This window comes from Mobula birostris, chromosome 17 (assembly GCF_030028105.1).
Source record: "Mobula birostris isolate sMobBir1 chromosome 17, sMobBir1.hap1, whole genome shotgun sequence".
Classification (NCBI taxonomy): domain Eukaryota; kingdom Metazoa; phylum Chordata; class Chondrichthyes; order Myliobatiformes; family Myliobatidae; genus Mobula; species Mobula birostris.
The window spans coordinates 2,716,275-2,739,408 of record NC_092386.1 but is presented as its reverse complement, the minus strand read 5'-3'; the positions used below and the strand labels follow the sequence as shown (position 1 = coordinate 2,739,408).

The 23,134-nt window shown below is 40.7% G+C and overlaps 1 protein-coding gene across 8 annotated transcripts in view; it reads right to left on the bottom strand.

The window, feature by feature from the left end:
• The window catches only part of kiaa0825 (KIAA0825 ortholog), a 314,659-nt gene that overhangs the window by 259,096 nt on the left and 32,429 nt on the right, over positions 1 to 23,134 (bottom strand). For 7 of the 8 annotated variants that reach the window (XM_072281205.1, XM_072281208.1, XM_072281209.1 and 4 more), the window contains exons 5-10: positions 22,001 to 22,171; positions 17,875 to 17,966; positions 15,814 to 16,032; positions 12,793 to 13,058; positions 12,193 to 12,343; positions 10,385 to 10,575 (exon numbers count right to left, since the gene is read on the bottom strand). In XM_072281205.1, the coding sequence (XP_072137306.1) occupies positions 10,385 to 10,575; positions 12,193 to 12,343; positions 12,793 to 13,058; positions 15,814 to 16,032; positions 17,875 to 17,966; positions 22,001 to 22,171 (1,090 nt within the window). The remainder of the gene's footprint in view (positions 1 to 10,384; positions 10,576 to 12,192; positions 12,344 to 12,792; positions 13,059 to 15,813; positions 16,033 to 17,874; positions 17,967 to 22,000; positions 22,172 to 23,134) is intronic. The other variant, XM_072281210.1, reaches the window with a different exon arrangement.

The window sequence follows — 23,134 nt, the reverse complement described above, 5'->3', positions numbered from 1 at the left end:
TGGGTGTAGTTACTGTTTCTAGAGCGAAGGTGCTCAAAAACCTGGAAGACCTAAATGTATCATAAGGAAGCATCAGGAACAAAGGTGATGAACTGAGAGCATGGATATATACATGGAATTGTGATGCAGTGGCCATTACAGAGACTTGGCTGGCACCAAGGCAGGAATGGATTCTCAATATTCCTGGATTTCAGTGCTTTAAAAGGGATGGGGAGGGAGGGGAGGAGGGGTGGCATTACTGGTCAGGGATACTATTACAGCTACAGAAAGGGTGGGTAATGTAGCAGGATCCCCTTTTGAGTCAGTATGGGTGGAAGTCAGGAACAGGAAGGGAATGGTTACTCTATTAGGAATTTTCTATAGGCCCCCTGGTAGCAGCAGAGATACCGAGGAGCAGATTGGGCGGCAGTTTTTGGAAGGGTGCAAAAATAACATGGGTGACGTTAACAAATCAGATTGGCACCTCATTAGTTCTAATGGTTTAGACGGGGCAAAATTTGTTAAGTGTGTCCAGGATGGATTCCTGTCACAGTATGTTGACAGGCCAACTAGCAGAAATGCCATACTAGATCCAGTATTAGGAAACGAACCGGGTCAGGTCATAGATCTCTCAGTGAGTGAGCATCTGAGGGACAATGACCACTGCTCCCTGACCTTTAGCATTATCATGGAAAAGGACAGAAGCAGAGAGGACAGGAAAATTTTTAATTGGGGAAGGGCAAATTATGAGGCTATAAGGCTAGAATTTGCGGGTGTGAATTGGGATGATGTTTTTGCAGGGAAATGTACTGTGGACATGTGCTCGATGTTTAGGGATCTCTTGCAGGATATTAGGGATAAATTTGTCTCGGTGAGGAAGATAAAGAATGGTAGGATGAAGGCACCATGGGTGATAAGTGAGGTGGAAAATCTAGTCAGGTGGAAGAAGGCAGCATACATGAAGTTTAGGAAGCAAGGATCAGATGGGTCTATTGAGGAATATAGGGAAGCAAGAAAGGAGCTTAAGAAAGGGTAAAGGAAAACCCCAAGGCATTCTTCAATTATGTGAAGAACAAAAGGATGACAGGAGTGAAGGTAAGACCGATTAGAGATAAAGGTGGGAAGATGTGCCTGGAGGCTGTGGAAGTGAGCGAGGTCCTCAATGAATACTTCTCTTCGGTATTCACCAATGAGAGGGAACTTGATGACGGTGAGGAGAATATGACTGAGGTTGATGTTCTGGAGCATGTTGATATTAAGAGACAGGAGGTGTTGGAGTTGTTAAAATATATTAGGATGGATAAGTCCTCAGGGCCTGACGGAATATTCCCCAGGCTGTTCCACAAGGCGAGGGAAGAGACTGCTGAGCCTCTGGCTAGGATCTTTATGTGCTCATTGTCCACAGGAATGGTACCGGAGGATTGGAGGGAGGCGAATGTTGTCCCCTTGTCCAAAAAAGGTAGTAGGGATAGTCCGGGTAATTATAGACCAGTGAGCCTTACGCCTGTGGTGGGAAAGCTGTTGGAAAAGATTTTTAGAGATAGGATATATGGGCATTCAGAGAATCATGGACTGATCAGGGACAGTCAGCATGGCTTTGTGAAGGGCAGATTGCATTTAACAAGCCTGATAGAGTTCTTTGAGGAGGTGATCAAGCATATAGATGAAGGTAGTGCAATGGATGTGAACTACATTGATCTTAGTAAGGCATTTGACAAGGTTCCACATGGTAGACTTATTCAGAAAGTCAGAAGGCATGGGACCCAGGGAAGTTTGGCCAGGTGGGTTCAGAATTGGCTTGCCTGCAGAAAGCAGAGGGTCGTGGTGGAGGGAGTACATTCGGATTGGAGGGTTGTGACTAGAGGTGTCCCACAAAGATCGGTTTTGGGTCCTCTACTTTTTGTGATTTTTATTAACGGCCTGGATGTGGGGGTAGAAGGGTGGGTTGGCAAGTTTGCAGATAAGGATGGTGGTGTTGTAGATAGTGTAGAGGATTGTCAAACATTGCAGAGAGACATTGATAGGATGCAGGAGTGGGCTGAGAAGTGGCAAATGGAGTTCAACCCAGAGAAGTGTGAGGTGGTACACTTTGGAAGGACAAACTCCAAGGCAGAGTACAAAGTAAATGGCAGGATACTTGGTAGTGTGGAGGAGCAGAGGGATCTCGGGGTACATGTCCACTGATCCCTGAAAGTTGCCTCACACGTAGATAGGGTAGTTAAGAAAGCTTATGGGGTGTTAGCTTTCATAAGTCGAGGGATAGAGTTTAAGAGTCGCGATGTAATGATGCAGCTCTATAAAACTCTGGTTAGGCCACACTTGGAGTACTGTGTCCAGTTCTGGTCGCCTCACTATAGGAGGGATGTGGAAGCATTGGAAAGGGTACAGAGGAGATTTACCAGGATGCTGCCTGGTTTAGAGAGTATGCATTATGATCAGAGATTAAGGGAGCTAGGGCTTTACTCTCTGGAGAGAAGGAGGATGAGAGGAGACATGATATACAAGATATTAAGAGGAATTGATAGAGTGGACAGCCAGCGCCTCTTCCCCAGGGCACTACTGCTCAGTACAAGAGGACATGGCTTTAAGGTAAGGGGTGGGAAGTTCAAGGGGGATATCAAAGGAAGGTTTTTTACTCAGAGAGTGGTTGGTGTGTGGAATGCTTGCCTGAGTCAGTGGTGGAGGCAGATACACTAGTGAAATTTAAGAGACTACTAGACTACGTATATGGAGGAATTTAAGGTCGGGGGTTATATGGGAGGTAGGTTTTAAGGGTCGACACAACATTGTGTGCCGAAGGGCCTGTACTGTGCTGTACTATTCTATGTTCTATGTACATTAGTCACCCAGACCAGATGAACGGCATCCTAGGGTTCTGAAAGAGATAGTGTTAGAGATTGTGTAGGACCATTAGAAAAGATCTTTCAGAAATCATTGGACTCTGGCATGATGCCAGAGAACTGGAAAATTACAAATGTCACTCCACTCTTTAAGAAAGGAGGAAGGCAGCAGAAAGGAAATTTAGACCAGTTAGCTTCAGTGGTTGGGAAGATGTTAGAATCAATTTCTAAGGACGAGGTGAGGGAGTACTTGGTGACACAGGACAAGATAGTACAAAGACAGCATGGTTTCTTTAAGGAAATATCCTGCCTGATGAACCTGTTCTTTGAGGAGATTACAAGAAGTATAGATAAAGGCGATGCAGTGGATGTTGTATATTAGGACTTTCAGAAGGCCTTTGACAAAGTGCCACACATGAGGCTGCTTACCAAGTTAAGAGCCTGTGGTATTACAGGATGGTTAGAGCATTGGCTGATTGGAAGAAGGCAGTGAGTGGGAATAAAAGGATCCTTGTTTGGTTGGTTGCAAGAGACTAGTGGTCTTCCGCAGAGTTTGGTGTTGGGACCGTTTCCTTTTATGCTGTATATAAATGATTTAGATGATGAAATAGATGGCTTTGTGCCAAAGTTGCAGATGGTACGAAGATTGGTGGAGGGGCAGGTAGTGTTGAGGAAACAGGTAGGATGCAGAAGGACTTAGACATATTTGGAGAATGGGCAAGAAAGTGGCAAATGAAATATAATGTTGGAAAATGCATAGTCGTGCACTTTGATAGTAGAAATAAATGTGCAGACAATTTTATAAATGGGGAGAAAATCCAAAAATCTGAGATACAAAGGGACTTGGGAGTCCTTGTGCAGAACACCCTAAAGGTTAACTTGCAGGTTGAGTCAGTGGTGAGGTCAGCAAATGCCATGTTGGCATTCATTTCAAGAGGACTAGAATACAAGAGCAAGGATGTGATGCTGAGGCTTTATAAGGCACTGGTGAGGCCTCACCTTGAGTACTGTGAACAGTTTTGGGCTCCCCATCTTAGAAAAGATGTGTTGGCATTGGAGAGGGTCCAGAAGAGTTTCACAAGGATGATTCCAGGAATGAAAGGGTTACCATACGAGGAAATTTTTAATGGCTCTAGGTCTGTACTTGCAGGAATTTATAAGAATGAGGAGGGAATCTCATTGAAATCTTTCAAATGTTGAAGGACTAGACAGTGTAGATGCAGAAAGGCTGTTTTCTATGGTGGGAGAGTCTGAGACAAAAGGGCACAGCCGCAGTCCATTCAAAACAGAGATGTAGAGAAATTTCTTTAGTCAGAGGGTGGTGAATTTGTGGAATTTATTTCCATGTGTAGCTGGGGAGGCCAGGTTGTTGGGTGTACTTAAGGCAGATATTGATAGGTTCTTGATTGGACATGGCATCAAAGGTTACGGGGAGAAGGCTGTGGCATGGGTTTGAGGAGAAGGGAAAAAAAAGGATCAGTCAAATGGCCTAATTCTGCTCCTTTTTCTTATGGTTTTATGGAAATCTGTGTGAACATCAGTGAACATCCTCACTTCCATTATGATGATAGAAGACTCTCCTGCAAGATCCATACCTCTCCTTAGTTAGCATGGAAGCTTAAGGAGCTGGTATCATTGTTCTCCAAATGTTTTCCCAAAGCTTCTTTCACCAGAACAGAGATGGGTGGAGAAATGGTGGATAGAGTTTAATCCAGCCAAGTGCGGGGTACTATGAAGGAACAATGCATAGAATTATGCATTGTGTATTATAAAGGCAGGTCATTTAACAGTGTTGAAGTCCATAGCTCTCTTAAAACAGCTGCATAGGTTGATAGGGTGTTAAAGAAGCCATGAGGCATACTTGCCTTTATTATTGAAGGAACTGAGTTCAAGACTCAGAAAGTTAAGTTGTAGTTTTACATAACCCTGGTTCGGCTGCATCTGGATTATTGCAATGATGTGGAGGTCTCGGAGAGGGTGTAGAAGAGATTTATCAGGATACTGCCGAGATTAAAGGAGAAGTGCTAAAATAAGAGTTTAGACAAACTTGCGCTTTTTTCTCTGGAGTAGAAGCTGAGGGAAGATCTTATGAAAGTTGATAAGATTATGAGAGGCATAGATAGAAAAGGAAGCAGGTATCTTTTTCCCAAGGTCAAAATTTCTAAAGTCAGAGGACATGCATTTAAGTTGAAGGGCAAGTTTAAAGGAGATGGAGATGTGTGGAGCAAATTTTTTGTACAGAGTGTGATGGGTGTCTTAAATGCACTGTCAGGATAGGCAGTGGAAGCAAATATAAAAGGGGCATTCAAAAGGCTCATATAGACACATGAATATGCAGAGAACTAAGGGATATGGAACTTGTGTAGGGAGAAGGGATCTGTTTAGTGGGCAATTTAGTAATGAGTTGAGTTAGTTTGGTGCAGGCATTGTGGAACAAAGGTCCTGTTTCAGTTCTGTATTGTTCCATATCTGATGTTCTACAGAAGCTCAAAGATCTGAAAAATTAACACTCTTTCTCTCTCCAAGGAAGCTGCCTGATTTGAAATTAAAGGACGGGGAAGGGGAAGGGGATAGGTGAGGGTGAGGGAGAGGGAGAGGGAGATGGTGAGGGTGAGAGTGAGGACATCAGATTTGGTAGGTCTTGTCCAAGACAACGTTCTCATAGCACCTCTGGACCTATGAAGTGGCACCAGATTAAGCAGTTGCCTTGTCAAAGACAAGTTGCTAAAGTCACGTTGCTGTCAGTGACATGATTATCACTGAGAGGTAAGTCTGGTGGTTGTCATGTGTCCATCTTGCTGGATGCAAACGACTTAGGTGTGTTCTTTGGTTGAGCATCCAATATCTGGGCCACATGTCCTCTCCATGTATGATCTCTAACATCCACTGTGTACATCAGTGGTCCAGTTTTTGTAGTTATCCTACTGGGTGTCCATTTGTTTTTTTGGTAATCACGCACTAGGACTTCCTGTCCAACCTTGAAGCTCCTTGCTGATTCACTCGGCAACTGGTTGAACTGCTACTCTGCACTTCCCTCCCTAGGTCTGGTTTCAAGGGGTCTATGCAAGATTGCAGATTTCTGCTCACAAACAGCATTGCAGGTGTTTGATTTGTTGTCGCATGAACAGTTATGATACACAAAAAGGAAATTGTCCACCTTGTGCTGTTGAGAAAGGTCCTTCTTGTCCATCACTTCAATGGACTTCTTGAAGGTTTGGATAAACATTTCAGCTAACCTATTCATTACAGGAGCTAACTTGAAATGTCTGATGCCATACTTCTTCATCAATAGTCTGAATTTTTCATACACGAACTGTGGTCCAATGTCACTCATAATTTACTCTGGTTTTCAGTTGGGCGCCGGACACGCAGAGATTGGGTGGGGGGTGGGGCGCCCGGCGCTTGGCCGAGGGCCGTGGTCTAGTGGTTGGCGACTTGGCCGGCTCCCCCACTGGACTTAGTCTGGTTGAGGAGGGTGTGAGGACACCCAGCAGGACTGAAAAAAACAAGACCTGACACAGGCCGGATGAGCTCCTTGTGAGCCAACGGCCATCTTCCGTGGAACAGATTAAAGCCTCACCACGTATCTATGAATCGTGTACTATGTACCTAGTTAGAAGTGAACTTGGGCGCTGCACCGTGTGCCTGGTCCTGCCCAAGGCCTCCACCTAAGGAAGGGCCAAGCTCGAAGAAGCGGCCGTGGCTGGAGGCCGACACGGCCTCGGGCTTGAGTTTGGCAGGGCGGCGGCAGACGGTGCCAAGGTGACCAGCGAGAACAAACTGGAGGAGAGGCTGTACTCGGTGCTGTCGCAAGATCGAAGAAGATGGAGGCGCATAGCCGCCAACCCCGGATTCGGGATGGCACCCACTGACTGACTGACTGAAGCAACTTCTGGCAAAGATAGTCCTCAAAAAGGCAACAATCTTTTCTGAGGTGGTTGACTTCATTGGTAAAACCTCCAGCCACTTCAAATGAGTATCCACAGCAATCAGAAACATGGAGACCATGAATGGATCAAGGTCAATATGTACTCTTTGCCATGGTGATGATGGCCATTCCCACAGGTGTAAGTGTGCTTGTGGGGGTGGATTTTTAACTTTTTGGCATCCTGAACAGCTTTGGCCAAGTCTTCAATCTGTCTATCTATTCTCAGCCACCACACATAGCTCCAGATGAGACTCTTCATCTTGACAGTACCCAGGTGTCCTTCATGCAGATTCTCTAAAACTTTCTCACTGGCGTTAAGTAGCTGTGACAGTCTCTGGTTAGTGCTACCATTTGGGCTACAGTTGCCTGTTGATAACAATTTCAGAGCTTTGATTGTGTGCCAGTCTAGTTGGATTTTTCTCAACTATTCATGTCCGAAAAGTGCAGGCCTTCCACTTTTCAACACATAAATCTGTAACTGCTGCGTTTGGCCTCCATATGTCACAGTCATTTTTAGTTTGCCTTTGGGAAAAACTTTTTCGCTTGTGTAGGCCTTTGGCATTATAGATGTCTACTCTACTGTTAGCTTAGAAAACAGGGTGTTATAGACAGCCTCTGAAATTATAGACAAAAGTGACCTTGTATTCAGCTTTATACCAGACACATCTATTGTGATTTATATGACTTTATGATCTGCTTCAGTAATACAGGTTTCCCCCGCCATCCGAAGGTAGAGCGTTCCTATGAAATGGTTCGTAAGCCGGAATGTCGTAAAGTGAAGAAGCAATTACCATTTATTTATATGGGGAAAATTTGTGAGCGCTCGCAGATCCAACAAATAACCTACCAAATCATGCCAAATAACACATAAAACCTAAAGTAACAATAACATATAGTAAAAGCAGGAATGATATGATAAATACACAGCCTATATAAAGTAGAAATACTTTTCGACAACCATTGCTGCACTGTTCCCTGTAGTGAAAATCTCACGCAAGCACTCTTGGCAGAAACACTCTCTCCAGTAACCTTTAAGCTATGAAGCTGCCAAATCATTCCAAATAACACATAAAAATACATAGCCTATATAAAGTAGAAATAATGTATGTATGGTGTAGTATCACTTACAGGAATTGGGAAGGCAGCGCCGAGCACACTGATGATGGTGTGTTAGGCTGAGTCATCGGAGGTTGGGGTGATGCAGTGGTCCCCAACCTCTGGGCAGTGAACTGATACCGATCCGCGGAGAATGCAGCGGTAGCCGGGACGCACCCAACACTTCTTTAAGAAAAAAGCCGAAATAAACAAGCTAATTAATTAGGCGTCGCCCGGCACGTAAATGTTGGCCCAGATTAGAGGCGACGCAATCGGCAATCGCCTCTGATCTGGGCCGACATTTACGTGCCGGGCGGCACTAATTAATTAGCTTGTTTATTTCGGCTTTATTCTTAAAGATGTGCTGGGTGTGTCCCGGCTACCACTGCATTCTCCGCGGCAATGTCTCGGTCTGCAGCCCGGGGGTTGGGGTGGTGGGACACTGGGGTGTCATCTCATCATCATCTGTTTCCAACAGGGCAGGCAGGTCATCTTCTTCTGTGTCTGCCTGCCTCGATGTCAAAGATCAAGGTTTGTCGTCTGCTGTGGCTGATGTGGAAGGCTTGAAAAACGACAGTATGCTTGACTGTTTAGCCTCGCACATTTTTCTATCATACAGTTCTTTGTAAGCACTCAAACCATCTTGCAAATATGCCCTAAACCGACATACCCTTTCAAAATTAAAGTAATTTTTTTCTGCAATTATTGCAGCAAAAATCTCATGCAGTTGCTTCACGTTCAGTTCCTGGACGACTTCACTTTCGGTCCATTCGCTACTGCATTCAGTTTTGATTGTTATCCTTTCCCCTTCCAATTGCATCAGCTCTTTATCTATCAGTTCTTGGTCATGGGATGCCAAAACCTCTTCAACATCTTCTTCGTCAACTTCCACAAGCCAAACTCACTTGGTCCTTACTTGTTCACCACGATCGAAACGCTTAATTATGTCTAGTTTTAAGCTAAGTGTAACACCCTTACGAGCTCTTTTAGGCTTTTCCGATACCTTAGAACTCGTCTTGCTAATGGCTGCTCATAGGCATGCGTTTAAGCAATGCCGGCTAGAATGCACTTCCAGGGGAGCAGCTTGGTTACTCGGGGTGCACGGCACGCTGCCTTTTATCGCGTGCTGCCTTTTTTCGTAACAGTGAAAACATCTTCTGTTAGTGAAAACAGGTAACTAATGTAGGTCTTTCGCAACAGTGAGGTTTCGTAAAGCAAACGTTTGAAAAGCAGGGGCAACTGTACTACGCGGTTCTAGGTATGACAGCTCACCTTTGTCAGACTTCGTGTTGTCTGATTCTGTTTCACATCCGGACTCTTTATACACTTGCTTAGTTCTGTGTTTAAAACTTTTCACTCAGTATGGTTTTTCTCTTTGGTTGTGCTTTTTGTCTGCACACTCCCACTATGGGAGCTTAGCATGACACTTCCTGCAAACTTCTTCTTTGAACCAACAGCCATTTGAATCTTGGGAGGATTCGCCATATCGATAACATTTTTGGCTTTTTGCACCATTCATTGATGTTTTATGCATTTCACATTCTACACTCTTTTTCTGTCATTCTGCTGCATCCTTTGCTGCAGATCCTAACAATATTGCTACGGTCAATGCACACTCAAAGGTTAGGTCACTTTCTGACAGAAGCTTCTTTTGAGTGCTTTGGCTATGCATGCTACTTACAAGCCCGTCCCTTAGTGCATCAGAAAGTCCATCTCTATGGTCACAGTATTGGGAAGTTTGCGCAGTTTTGCAAAGTATTCTGAAATGCTTTCATCCTTTGATTAGTTCTTTTTGTGAAACCTAAATCTCTCAGCTATTACCAGCAGTTTGTGGTTCAAGTGATTTTATAAAATTCTAATAATTTCATTGAACATCTTGCTTGCTGGCTTTTCAGGAGTTAGGATGTGTAAGAGCCTGTACATTTTAGCAGCCATTAAACTAAGAAGTGTAGTGGCTTTCTTTTGATCCTCCATATTGTTTGTATTACAACACAGTTCAACCCGCTTGATATACCTGTCCCAGTCTTCATTAGCACTATTAAATTTGTCAGCTTTCCTGACTAAAGACGTCGTCACGTTACTTTCACTTTAACTTTGCTAGTTGTGTATTTTTCACTATGGACTATGCAGTTACTCACACGTCCCTTTGTTAGTGGCTGTGGCGGCTTTTTCCGTACTGTTTAACTCTTTCTTCTCGCTGTCTCATCCTGTAACTATTGGTGCAGTTAGTGTTATTCTCTGACATTCAGATTTGTATTCGTTGCCAGTTTGTTGTGTCTGTGAACTACGTATCAATTAAATATAAGTACACACACAGGATGTGACTTTAAATGGTGTACTCACATTGTAGTGAGAGAGAGCAGATCAATACGCATGTATAGACAACAGATCAATGTGCATAGGTAAGTTATCAGTCCATACATAGTGCTAAGGGAGTCATTACTCTAAAAGAAATAAATCCATATGTGACAGTATGTATGAGTGAAAAGTATATGGTAAGCTTGCTTCATTCAGATAGATTTTTGTAACAATTAAAACTTACCTTATCAATGCCATTCTCTTATATGTGGGATGGCACTGAGAGTATCTGGATGCCAGAATAGCTAAGGTTTCACTTAACACCTCAGCGAGGAGCTGCTGAGCTACCTTTGAGGGAACCGCAGTCCAGAGATCATAACGGAGAGCACAGCAGTGGTAATGCCACATTTGAACAGAAAAAGAACATCTCTCCCCCTGTCAAATTAATCAGTAAGCAACAATGAGTAAGCTAAAGATTTACAGAAACTCATTCTATTTCCAATATTTCTATAATGGGTTCAATGTGAAAAAGAAAAAAAATGGAGCAACCTACATTTGACTAGAAGACTGAAAAAAAAGCACAAGTAGATTTAATAAAAATGAGGCTTTTTAACCTTAATAAACGAAATAAAATTTGGTCTAACATACATACATATGCTAAATTTGCATTTTAGTTACCCAAATTATTTGCTACAGAGGATATATTAATTTAAGTTGGTTCAAATTGTTTTTAAATATGTAAGCAAGAAAGAATGAAGTATTATAAAACAACATTCACAACCTTAAATTAACAACAGGAAAATAATTTTAAGATGTACAGTATTTGAAGGATATAATTTTCACTCTGTGAATATCACAAACAGCTGTAAAATAAGTCATCAGATAATCTGCTTTTCATTCTTATATTCCAGTACGCAATACTATCAGAAAACCAAAAAAAAAAAATCAAATAGTTTGGGAAATCTTTTATTTCTTGATGGGACCTCCAATAATATAATACTCCATTAGAATTATCCTTAAGGATCAGTCTTGGTTTGGTTCAACTCAGCAGTCTATACTTGCTTACCAATCTGAAATATACTTAGGAGAAATAATTAAACTAGAAATAAATAAATATAATCTTGAACTACCACAGGAGCTTTCAGCTGAGGTATGGGAAGTAGATAAATCATATCCACCCATGTAACTATGATCAAATCATTCAGGTTAATCTAGTCCCTTAAATTTGTTGAGACTATCATTATCAATGATACCGAGGAATTGCGGAATTTTCCTAAAAGTAACTTTCCAAACTTGACATCATTTCATTTGAGAACAGGTGCTCCAATTTAAAGAAATTAGGGAGTAGAGAAACTCCTATTTAATAGCCAAAGAGCTGTGAAATTCAAAACTTAAGTTATATTGTTGTCTCTAAAAATCTCATGAAATATTGTAATTCTAATTAAAAAGCCACACAAATTAGAGCACAAAAATATAGTTAAATGCTTCCTGAACAGTTCTCCAGAGAACACATAAGTATAACACAAATCAGAGTCGTAATTACAGTTTAGGCATAAAATATTCCAAATAATTAGTGTGTTCAATTTAACCTAATGAAATGAAGTACAGTTAATTCTATTAAACCAAAAAGAGCAATGAATCAAATTGCTTCAAAAATGACTTAATACCTTAATTACTTTAACATTATTTAAAATTCTATTACCATAATTAAAATATAAGCCTAAAGTATCTTGAAATTTATGTATGTTTATTAACAATTAGACTGGGAACTGTTTCAGCACTGGACAAGCATGCAAAATGTGTATTGTATAAATAGTAAATGAAAAGCTGAGATAGCTTAATATTTGGATCAAGAGGGAACCAATAATTATGAGTGTGAAATTGAGGCTATCAATCTAGTCAAGTAGCCACTGGCCTATGCATACTCCCATTATTTTATATTTAACCGGAAATCATTATTCTAATATTATTAAGCATAATGAGACTATAAAAATAGACTACTACTGCAGAAACAGATTAAAAATCAAAAAACTTCTAAATTAATTCTCTCACCTCATAAAAAGATTTGGAGTCTTCCCAGTGGTGGCTCTGTGCATCTTGCAAAATACTTGTGGCACAAACTCTTACGTTGTAGCTTGTTATTTGAAATTGAATAATTCTGATGAATTCCTGATACTGCCGAATTGGTATCAAGAATAAAGACCTACTCAGAAAAAAATCAAAACACATTTATTTAACGTGTTGGCATAAGATCATCTGCACAATCCCCAATGCTTGATTATGATTTATCAATCATTCATTTCCTCTTTGCCTAAAGGTAATGTTCGTACTCAAAACAATTTTATAATTTATTCTTTGCCGTGCAATACTATCATGATCTTGATTGTATTTAGGTTCTCTTCTCGCCAAAGTGTCAAAATAAAATTAACACAATTTAAACATTGCTTCAATATTTTGGCCACAGTGTCAATGATGTAAAAAGTAAATGACATAATAAAATGTAAATAACAGCACACCTGTATGCAAAACCAATTATTCTTTTCTTATAATACAGATACAATTAGCAGATATGAGTAGCAACGAAAACGATTCATTTAATTGCATATTTTAAAAAAAATCTTAACTCTTTTGCTTTGAGAGTGAAGAATTTACCTTTGGCTCGTTTCTTTCAGCATGTTTTCGTATCTGGTTAAGAAATTGTGAACAAATATTGCCGTAGAGAGGATTATATACATATTTTGTAATGGAACCTTAGAAGGGACATCTTTGCTTCTCTCTTGAAGTCGAAACAAGACATCTGCAGCTACTTTGGAAAAGCTATCCACAAAGTTTTCCCTATTGTCTCGAAGAAAGTTTTCACTACTTGCCAGAGCCAATGGAAGTAACATGTCAATTTCTATCATGATGTCAGAACAAAACTAGGGAAGAATAAGTGTAATTATTAAGAAAGTTGCACTGCACAATACGGTGAGAGAACTGTAATAAATAAAGTAGATTGAATCACAATAAAAATACAATATTAAATATACTTATTGTTTTGTAAAAGATTAGTTGTGATGGCTTAATTTAAACAACACACACAAAATTTAAACATACTAGTATTGAAATATGATTTTTAGAATTACTAAATAACAATTATTCATGTTTAACAATCTCACCAAAATTTTTATCAGAGCTGAGAATGTAAAAAATAATCCATCCATACAACCATAATGATTTGGAGACATGACTGGACTAAATTTACCAATCTCGTGTTCAGCATTGGCCAATGCCACAATTTCTGTGAATTCTTTTATGTGGATGAAATTTAGCTAGAGGTTTCTTTCTTCATTCTACTGGAGGTGCATAGCTGTGCCAATGTCATTTAATGCATGAATTCAGCTCTGTTACAATTTGCTCTTCTAACCCATCAACAGCTACAACAAACTGATTTGGACAAACTGTTTTTTGATAAGAGAAAAGGGAGAACATGCAGAGAAAGAGAACATAAAATCAGGCTACAGTTGTTATCAATAATTAAGTGACTGAGGAAATGCACCCCAAAGACCAAGGTAAACAATCACAGACCCATTCATGCCCATGGTCCAATTGTATGCATCACTCTCTCACCCTTTAATAAGGCTAACTGCTGTTGAAGGCAATAAAAGAGAAATTGCCTGACTTCCTAAAGCAATAAAGTCGGGTCTGGAAGTCCACAATTGTCCAACACTATAATTAAATCTACTTAATTAACCACTCTTCCTTCCGAAGTGTGTCTAAATACCCTCAGGATAATAAGACTGAATAGGAACCAAAATTCTGGATTAACAGTCAAAGATGTATCACCGGTAAGGCTGTATCTGGAATATAGCTACATATTCTCGTGTTCTGAAATACAAGTTCATTGAGGAACTATGGATATTTCAAGGGCAAAATATATTTGTACTCAACTAACATAGCACAACCTTGATTATATTCTATGAATAGTTTAATGCTGAATATTAACTATTACTCAACATGCCTAAATCAATATGACTTCCGGTAAGATCGTGGCGTGTGTAGATGCAGTGGCCTCTTGGTGCTTTTCCCTTTGTTAAATGTGCTTTTTTATTGTAAGTCTATACTGGACTCTAATAATGAGTGCAGCAGGTCTAGCGCATCAGTGTTTGGAGTAACCCGCCGGGTGGCAGGCAGTTCAGAGAAGGGGAAGCCAGCCGTTGGGTTGGGGGAGGAGAGTTGGACCGCCAGGCCGCAGGGCCGCAGGAGGCGTGGATTGGGTTCGGAGGAGCTGACTGGGTGCAGGCCATGACTGCTGATTGCTACTCAAAGGCACCGGAGTTGGTGCACGAAGGCGGCATGCAGAGAATCTGAGAGTAACTGTCTTGGATATTTCTTTTGTGATTGCAAGACCCTGTTGGACACCGATTAACACAGGCCTGTTTCTCTTTTTTTGGTGGTGGCATGGGAGGCGAGGCAGCAGTGTCACCTCTGTTGTAGCAAGGACTAGGCCTCAAAACATGGGCTTGCCTGCTGTTGCAGGCCAGGTGAGGAGGAGATTCCGGAGGTGGCGTATCGTGGCGTCCGTGCTAGGTTGGGGGGGGGGTAGCCTCTCCTATTGGTGCTATCCTCCAGTGTTGGATCAGTGGAATTATAGGCTGGACTGCTGGGAACTATCAAATTGCAGGAATCACAAGCAAGAGAAAATCTGCAGATGCTGGAAATCCAAGCAACACACACAAAATGCTGAGGGAACACAGTAGGCCAGACAGCATCTATGGAAATGACTAAACAGTCAGTGTTTTGGCCCAAGACCCTTCATCAGCACAGGAACTTGTTGCTCAAGGTCTTGGACTAAATATGTGTTTTCTTACATGACTATGTTCATTTTTTCTCTCTCATTGTTCTGAATGTGCATTTATGTCTTTGCACCTTGGCCCCAAAGGAACAATATTTTGTTCAGCTGTATCCACAAATGCTTTAAATTATAATTAAAGTTGATTGATTTGATAACAGGCCAAGATGGTCATTTGATCCTTGGTAATGAGATTGAGGTTATTGTAATATAATGACATTGACTTCCAGACATATTTAATGAAGGTTCATTGTTCAGATAAAAGGGAAGTCAAAGGTCAGGGTCAGTTTATATAAACTGATATCTCCTGCAAAAGTAGTTAACCTTCTGCATCCTCAGGTGTCAGGCATCTATATTGTTTTGTCCCACCAATAGCACTGTGGAAACACAGGCCCCAAAGCAATCTTCTAATCTGGCTCAAAGTGTTGCCATTTACATGTAAATTTTATGTCCTTTTCTAAATTGACCTTTGTTAACTGTAGTGGATTAAATCCATGAATATTAGATGGGGGGAAATTAACAGGCCAACATGGTCATTTGATCTTTTATCAATTTTTATATTAGTTGAAGATATAGATTTATGGGACACAAGTGCATTTTATGACTCCTCATGCCTACAGTGCTTGGTTAATCCTATCCTCAAACTATACACCCCAGTTCTTGGCTCTTCAAACAGAATAAACAACCACTCAATAACTTTCCTATTAATCTCACAGAACCTGACATGTTCTGTTAGCTTTCCAAACTTTTGAATACTATAGCAAGACTGTCTAAGATAAGTTTCTATGATTCTCCTGCCTCCTTTCACTCTAAACACCAATATTTTGTTAAACTGGTATTACCTTTGCCACTTTTTTAGGTTGTTCTTTCTCCATCCATTCGTTACAGGTGGTTTCCACTGACTCTGTACACATTGCTAAGCTTTTACCTGAACTATACAGGTTTGCTTCTTGCTTAAGGCATTTTGAACATGCCTCTTCAATTACAGTCTTTACAGAGTGGGCTGCAGAATGTGCCAAACCCTTGAAAGCATTTCTCCAGGCACACTCAAGAGAAACACACTGCAATTTAAAGAAGAAATAATGCAATTCATAGAAATGCAAACATATTTGAATTCATATTATGATTCCATTTAATCATCCCAAAATAACATTTTAACTTTTAGTACTGCAAGATTTGTACAAAAATCTTACTTCTATTTATTGCAAGTAGTATTTAACACCATTTATTAATTAACACCAGCATAAAAATAGGTCTACTCTAGGGCCTACCTTCACAGTGTTATCAGTTGGCAGATGCACCTATACAAATTTATAACCTAACCTTTCTACTATTTATTTTCCGTCTTTCATGACTTCTTTAAAAACAACAAGCTGAACCTTGTAAGACAAGAGAAGGGAGGAAAAGTGCAATGACAACTGGGAGCCAAAAACTTACTAGATGAAAACGAAGTTCTACTTCTCACAAATTCCTATTTGGGTAGATCCACGAACATCAGAATATAAAAGGCGGAAGCAAAAGTACGCCATTTGCACGTGTGTGTCTCATCTCTCCTCACACGACAAATTCACCATCACTGGGATTAATCTGGTTAACTACTGCACCTCCTCACTCAAAACTATGACAAAAAATATGTGGGAGGACTAGATCTATGCACAGTATTGCAGGTGCATTCTTACCAGGGCTCTATGTAATTGGAGCAGGACATCTTTACTCTTGCAAATTCACTTACAAAGAAGATCACCATACCATCTGTTGTTTACATACTAACTTCTAGTAATTAGAACATGTTGACACCCTGGTGCCTTTAATCAGCAACATCTTTCAATCTCTCATCTCTCAAAAAAAATACTCTTTCTAATTTTTCCCAGCAAACTGGATGACCTCAGCTTTCTCGACATGCTTCCACTTTCACATCCACCTATGTACCTGCCAAGTCTCTCCACATTCTTCTCATGACCCACATTTCCACTTTGTGTTGTATCGTCTGCAATCATGGGTATATTACACTTGATCTTCACAACCAAATCATCAATACAAATTGTATACTTCTGGGGCTTAGCACCAATCCCCATGACGTCTCCCTGGTTACACAATTTGAAAATACTTTCACACCTTGTTTCTTCCTCTGTTAACTAATCCTCAGTCAATGCAGGTATAATAACCACAAAGCCATATCCATAGTAGCACAGTGGTTAGCACATTGCTTTACAGTACAAGTGACTCAGCTTCAATTCCCACCCTTGCCTGTGAGGAGTTTGTATGTTCTCCCCATGAATGTGAGGGTTTCCTCTGTGTACACTCGTACATCCAAGATGTACCGGTTGGGGGGTGAGGGTTAATTGGTCATTGTAAATTGTCCTGTAATTAGGCTAGGATTAAATTGAGGGATTGCTGGACAGGGTGGTGCGAAGGGCTGGAAGGACCTGTACCATGCTGTATCTTAATAAAATAAAACAAAATCCATTCTGTTTAATGATCTCTTTTGTGGCATTTTATCTGTTCTTCCAAGTTATAACCTCTGACAAAACAATTTGTCAGACTCAATATTCCTTCCATAAGTCTATTGACCTCTGCCCAAATTTTGAAACATTGTTTCTCTGGCTACAAAAAGTCAAAGGGCTGTACATCATCATAATACTGAAGTCCAGAAAACTATGGACAGCTTGTCATTGAGAGATATTTAGGCCCCATATAATCAAAAAATTTATGGAGTTGAACAAAACAAATTTGTCACAATTTTAGTTTGAATGAAGGAGAGATCTTGGAGAGGACTGCATGGCCTAACTCTGGCTCCTATTGTAGAGCACTTAAAGTGAGAATATAAACAGTGCTGCTAGTGTTGTGAAATACAAATTTTAAAAATATAGTATTGCCACTAAACATAGTAGAGATTAGATTACCTCAGTCACAAGCAGTAACTGCTCATCTTGGGTGTTGGTTTTATTCATATCTGATGGTACATCAGAGTTTGTTGTGGCTTTCTTTAGCACTTCTAGCAAAGATAAAATTAGTTCAAAGTTCAAAGTGAATTTATTAACAAAGTCTCACCATACAGAACCCTGAGATTCATTATCTTACAGTAAATCCAAGTAACATGATAGAATCAATGGAACACCACCCTCAACAGGACAGACAATGAGTGTGCAAAAGACAGCAAACTGTGCAAATACAAAACAGAGAAAAATATTAAATAAATAAACAATAAATATTGCAAACAGGAGATGAAGAGTCCTTGAAAGTGAGCTGTGGGAACAGTTCTGTGATGGGGCAGATGAGGTTGAGTGAAGTTATCCCCTCTGGATCAAGAAGCTGATGGCTGAGGGATAATAACTGTCCCTGAACCTGGTGGTATGGGTTCTGAGGCTGAAGAGAACATGGCCTGGATAGTAGGGGTCCTTGATGATGGATGCTGCTGATCATGACAGTGCTATTTGTTCAACGGTGGGGAGGGCTTTACCTATGACTGACTGGACCTTATCCACTACTCTTTGTAGGGTTTTCCATTCAAAAGAATTGGTCTTTCTATATCAGGCCATGATGCTATCAATCAATATATTCTCCACCCCATATCTATAGAAGTTTGTCAAAGTTTTAGATGTCATGCTGAATCTTCACGTGCAAGGAATGGGCTGCCAGCGACGGTGGTGGAGGTGGATAAGATAGGGTCGTTAGGAGACCTCTAGATAGGTACATGGAGCTTAGAAAAATAGAGGGCTATAGGTAACCCCAGGTAATTTCTAAAGTAAGTACATGTTCAGCACAGCACTGTGAGCCAAAGGCCCTATATTGCTCTGTAGGTTTTCTATGTTTCACAAACATCTAAGGAAGCAGAGGTGCTGCCATGCTTTCCTTGTAATTACCCTTAAATGTTAGTAATTATCACACTAAAGGACATTGATGTTATTCATTCTTGATAAAGCAGGCATCTGTTGTTAGTCATATATATCAATGATCTGGATGATAATGTGATTAACTAGATTAGCAAATTTACGAATGATACCAAGACTGGGGGTTCAAAGGTTCATTTATTATCAAAGTATACAACTGTGAAATTCTTCTCCAGATAGCCACAAAACCAAGAAAGAACGGCAGCATGATTATCAACGCCCAAATCCCTTCTCTACACATAAAAAAGAACAAAAACAGAAAAGGCACATCAACCCCTAAATCTGCCTCCTGCACACAAAAAAAACTGAGAAAGATCTAGCAAAAAACACAGAATATGTAAAACTACAGGACTGAAAAAAAGTCCATATTCAAAATTGAGAAAACTTGGGTATTATCATCTGGGAACAGCTGCAGACTCTCGCCTTTCTGGCAGCAGGGTGGTCTCACCAGTGATCAAAGGGCAGTCTCTCCTCTTAAGCAGCAGAGCGATAGCACAAGCGATCAAAAAATAGGCAGCTGACGCTCACCTTCCGCATTCGGCTCGATATATCAATCTCCCTTGTCGCTTTAATTAACGAACAATGGAAGCTTTAATTGGCTAAATGGAGTCGAACATTGGCTTGCACCCCTTCCCACAGCCTTCTTGCCATGAGGTTCGTGCATGCTGCCTGTGTTTTCTGGATTTCTTTCAAAGACTGCAGAGTGCTGAAGCACTCAAATGATCTCAAAACCGTAAATCACAGGCTCCAACATTTCCAGAATCACATTCAAGATGAAAAACAAATGTAAATGACAAAAAAGAAGTGAAATATATGGTTTCATGGTCTATCCTAAAGATGTCGAGCGCGGGAGCATTGTACGCAGGTGCCATCTTGGTGTAGTGGACAGCAAAGAAGACTATCAGAACTTGCAATGGGATTGGGACAGGCTGGAAAAATGGGCTGAAAAATGGCCAATGGAATTTAATTCAGACAAGTATGAGGTGCTGTACTTAAGTCGGACCAACCAGGGTAGGTCTTACACGGTTAATGGTAGGGCCCTGAGGAATGCTGTAGAACAAAGGGATCTGGGAATACAGGCCTATAATTCATTGAGAGTGGTGTCACAAGTAGATAGGGTGATAAAGAAAGCTTTTGGCACAATGGCCTTTATAGATCAAAGTACTGAGTACAGGAGATTGGATGTTATGTTGAAGTTGCATAAGACATTGATGAGGCCTAATTTTGAGTACTGTGTGCAATTTTGGTCACCTACCTACAGGAAAGATGTAAATAAGGTCAAATGAGTACAAAGAAAATTTACAAGGATGTTGCTGGGATTGGAGGACCTGTGTCATAAGGAAAAATTGAATAGGTTAGGACTTTATTTGTTGGAACATAGAAGATTAAGGGGAGATTTGATAGAGGTATACAAAAAGATGAGGAGTATAGCAAAGTAAATACAAGCAGGGCAGGGTTTTTCCACTGAGGTTGGGTGGCACTGCAACTAGAGGTCATGAGTTAAGGGTAAAAGCTGAAAAGTATGAGGGGAACATGAAGGTAAACTTCTTCACTCAGAAGGTTGTGGGAGCGTGTATTGAGCCGCCAGCTCAATTTCATCATTAAAGAGAAGTTTGAATAACTACAAGGATAGTAGGGATATGGAGAGCTATGGTCCGGGTGCAGCTCAGTGGGACTAGGCAGTTTAAATGGTTCAGCATGGACTAGATGGGCCAAAGTGCCTGTTTCTGTGCTGTACTTCTCTATTACTCTATGATTCCATGTACAAATATCAAGTCCTATATTCAATCTGAGTTCTCTTTAGAAATAAAGAATCTAAGGAAATAAGGTTAGGAACTTGCCTAACTTTATTGTCCTTCAATTTTAAACAGTGAGGCTGATTTTTCTGTTCAGATTCGAGTTCACTTTTCTTCCACATATATACTGAAACATACAATAAAATGTATCATTTGTGTTAACAATCAGCATAACCTAAGGATGTGCTGGGAGCAGCCGGCAAGTGTTGTCGCACATTCTGGCATCAAAATAGCATGCCCACAATGCTCAGTAACAACAACAACAACAACAAAACAAACTCCTTCCTCCTCCCGTTTCCCCCCCACCACCACCACCACCCACCATGCATCCATTCACTCACACACACAGGCACATATCTAACCCCAGGATAGGCTTTCTCTAGAGTCTACTGAATGAAAATGACAATTGAGGGGCAAAGTTGTGCCACATACAAAGTAGCCAATGCTGGAGGAAATCAGCAGGTCAGGCAGCTTCTACAGAGGGGAATAAACAGACAATGTTTCAGGCCTAAACATCAGGACTGGAAAGGAAGTGGGGGGGGGGGTGGAAGGGCCAGAATAAGAAAGTGGGGAGGGGAAGGAGGACAAGCTGAAAAGTGATAGTTGAAACCAGCTAGGTGGGGGGGGGGAGCAAGAAGCATGGAGGTGATAGGTGGAAAAGGTGCTCCTCACTGCATCCTCACTTCCCCACCACCTACCGTCCATGGAATTGAATGTTACTGGAGTCAATGCTGTTTTAGAAAATACAAGGCTACAAAGCTTCTCGGAGTGAGGTTCTATGGGCTCAATACCGAGTCCCTCAAATGTCAACAATACAAACTTAAAATAAATTTGTCATGCTTATAAGCACTGTCTGTGTTACATACTTCAGGAAGATCTCACTCTGCACCATACTTCACTCTTTCATACCAAGACACAATAGCATGGATGTGGAAGGTCCAGGTAAGCAATGGGAACTGCTCTCTCTTGAGTATATAAGAATAGCTTGATCCTGTACGTTGATTGAAAATGAAATTGATCATTCTTAATGGGCACCATGGTAGCATCGTGGTTAGCATGCTATGGCAGCTCAGGGCATTCTGGAGGTTAGAGTTTAATTCTATTGCCATCTGTCAAGAATTTGCATGCTCTCCCCGTGAACTGCATGGGTTTCCTCCGGCTGCTCTGGTTACATCTCACAGTCTGAGGACATACGTTAGTAGGTTAATTGGTCATTGCAAATTGTCCTGGGATTAGGCTAGTATTAAATAGGTGGTTTGCTGGGTGGTGCAGCTCGTTTGGTCGGAAACACCTGTTACGCGCTGTATAACTAAATACATAAGATACTAATAGATAAGACATACCTCGAACATTTCTGTCTTGCTGTTTAAAAGTGTCTTCCAAAAAGACCTCTGAAAGGAGTTCATTCATTCTTTGTTCCATATGAAGAAGAATTCTTAACAGTTGGGAAAGATTTCTAAGCTGATGGGTGGTGAGATCTAAGTTTCTTATCTGCTTAGTCTGTTCCTTGGTAACTGACAAAATAAAGAAAGATTAAATTCTTAAATTACTACACTTAACTACAAAGCTAAAGATTAGTTTTATTTGTCACATGTACATCAAAACAAAGAGTGAACAGTGTCATTTGTATCAAATCAAATTAGCCAGGATTGCACTGGAGGCAGCCTGTAAGGGTTACCATGCCAACATAGCATGCCCACAATTTACTAGCCCTAACTGTACATCTTTGGAATATTGGAGGAAACCTGTGCAGTCATGGAGAGAACATACAAATCTTTAAAGACAGCAGCAGGATTTGAAAACAGTAATTACTGCCACTGTGAAGTGATCACGCTAACCACTACAGTACTGTGCTATGTACCATACTGTACATAATAAATATAGCCTACATATATTTTATAGAATTCTTTAATATGTACTGTACTCCAGCAGACATTAACTAGGCTTTCTTGACAATATTGGAGGGCTAAATCGCATACAATTATGTGAAGCTACTGAGTATGACCCTCACTTCCATAAGTGGAATGAACCAGGAATGTGACCACCTTCCATGAGTAGGATGAAACAGGAATGGGACTGCCTTCCGTAAGTAGGATGAAACAGGAATGGGACCGCCTTCCATAGGTGGGATGAAACAGAAATGGTACTGCCTGCAGCAGTTGGCAGATTTCAATGAACAAATGCGATGAAAACCATAGAGATTGAAAAGGACATATTCAGGAACAGGAAGAACAAGGTGGGTTGCAAATTTAACAAAGCATTTCCATTTTTTTATAAGACATGTTAGACTACTTGGGAAAGTTGACTAAGAAATTGATCTGCAGCATTAAAAGCACATTAGAGCATCATTACTTGGTACTCCGTAACATTTTGAAGAAGACAGAATAAATTGCTGACATCAGTTATGTAGTTAGCATACACTGTAATAATATACACAGTCTCCTACAGAACCCATCGATTCCAACCTAGAAGGACAA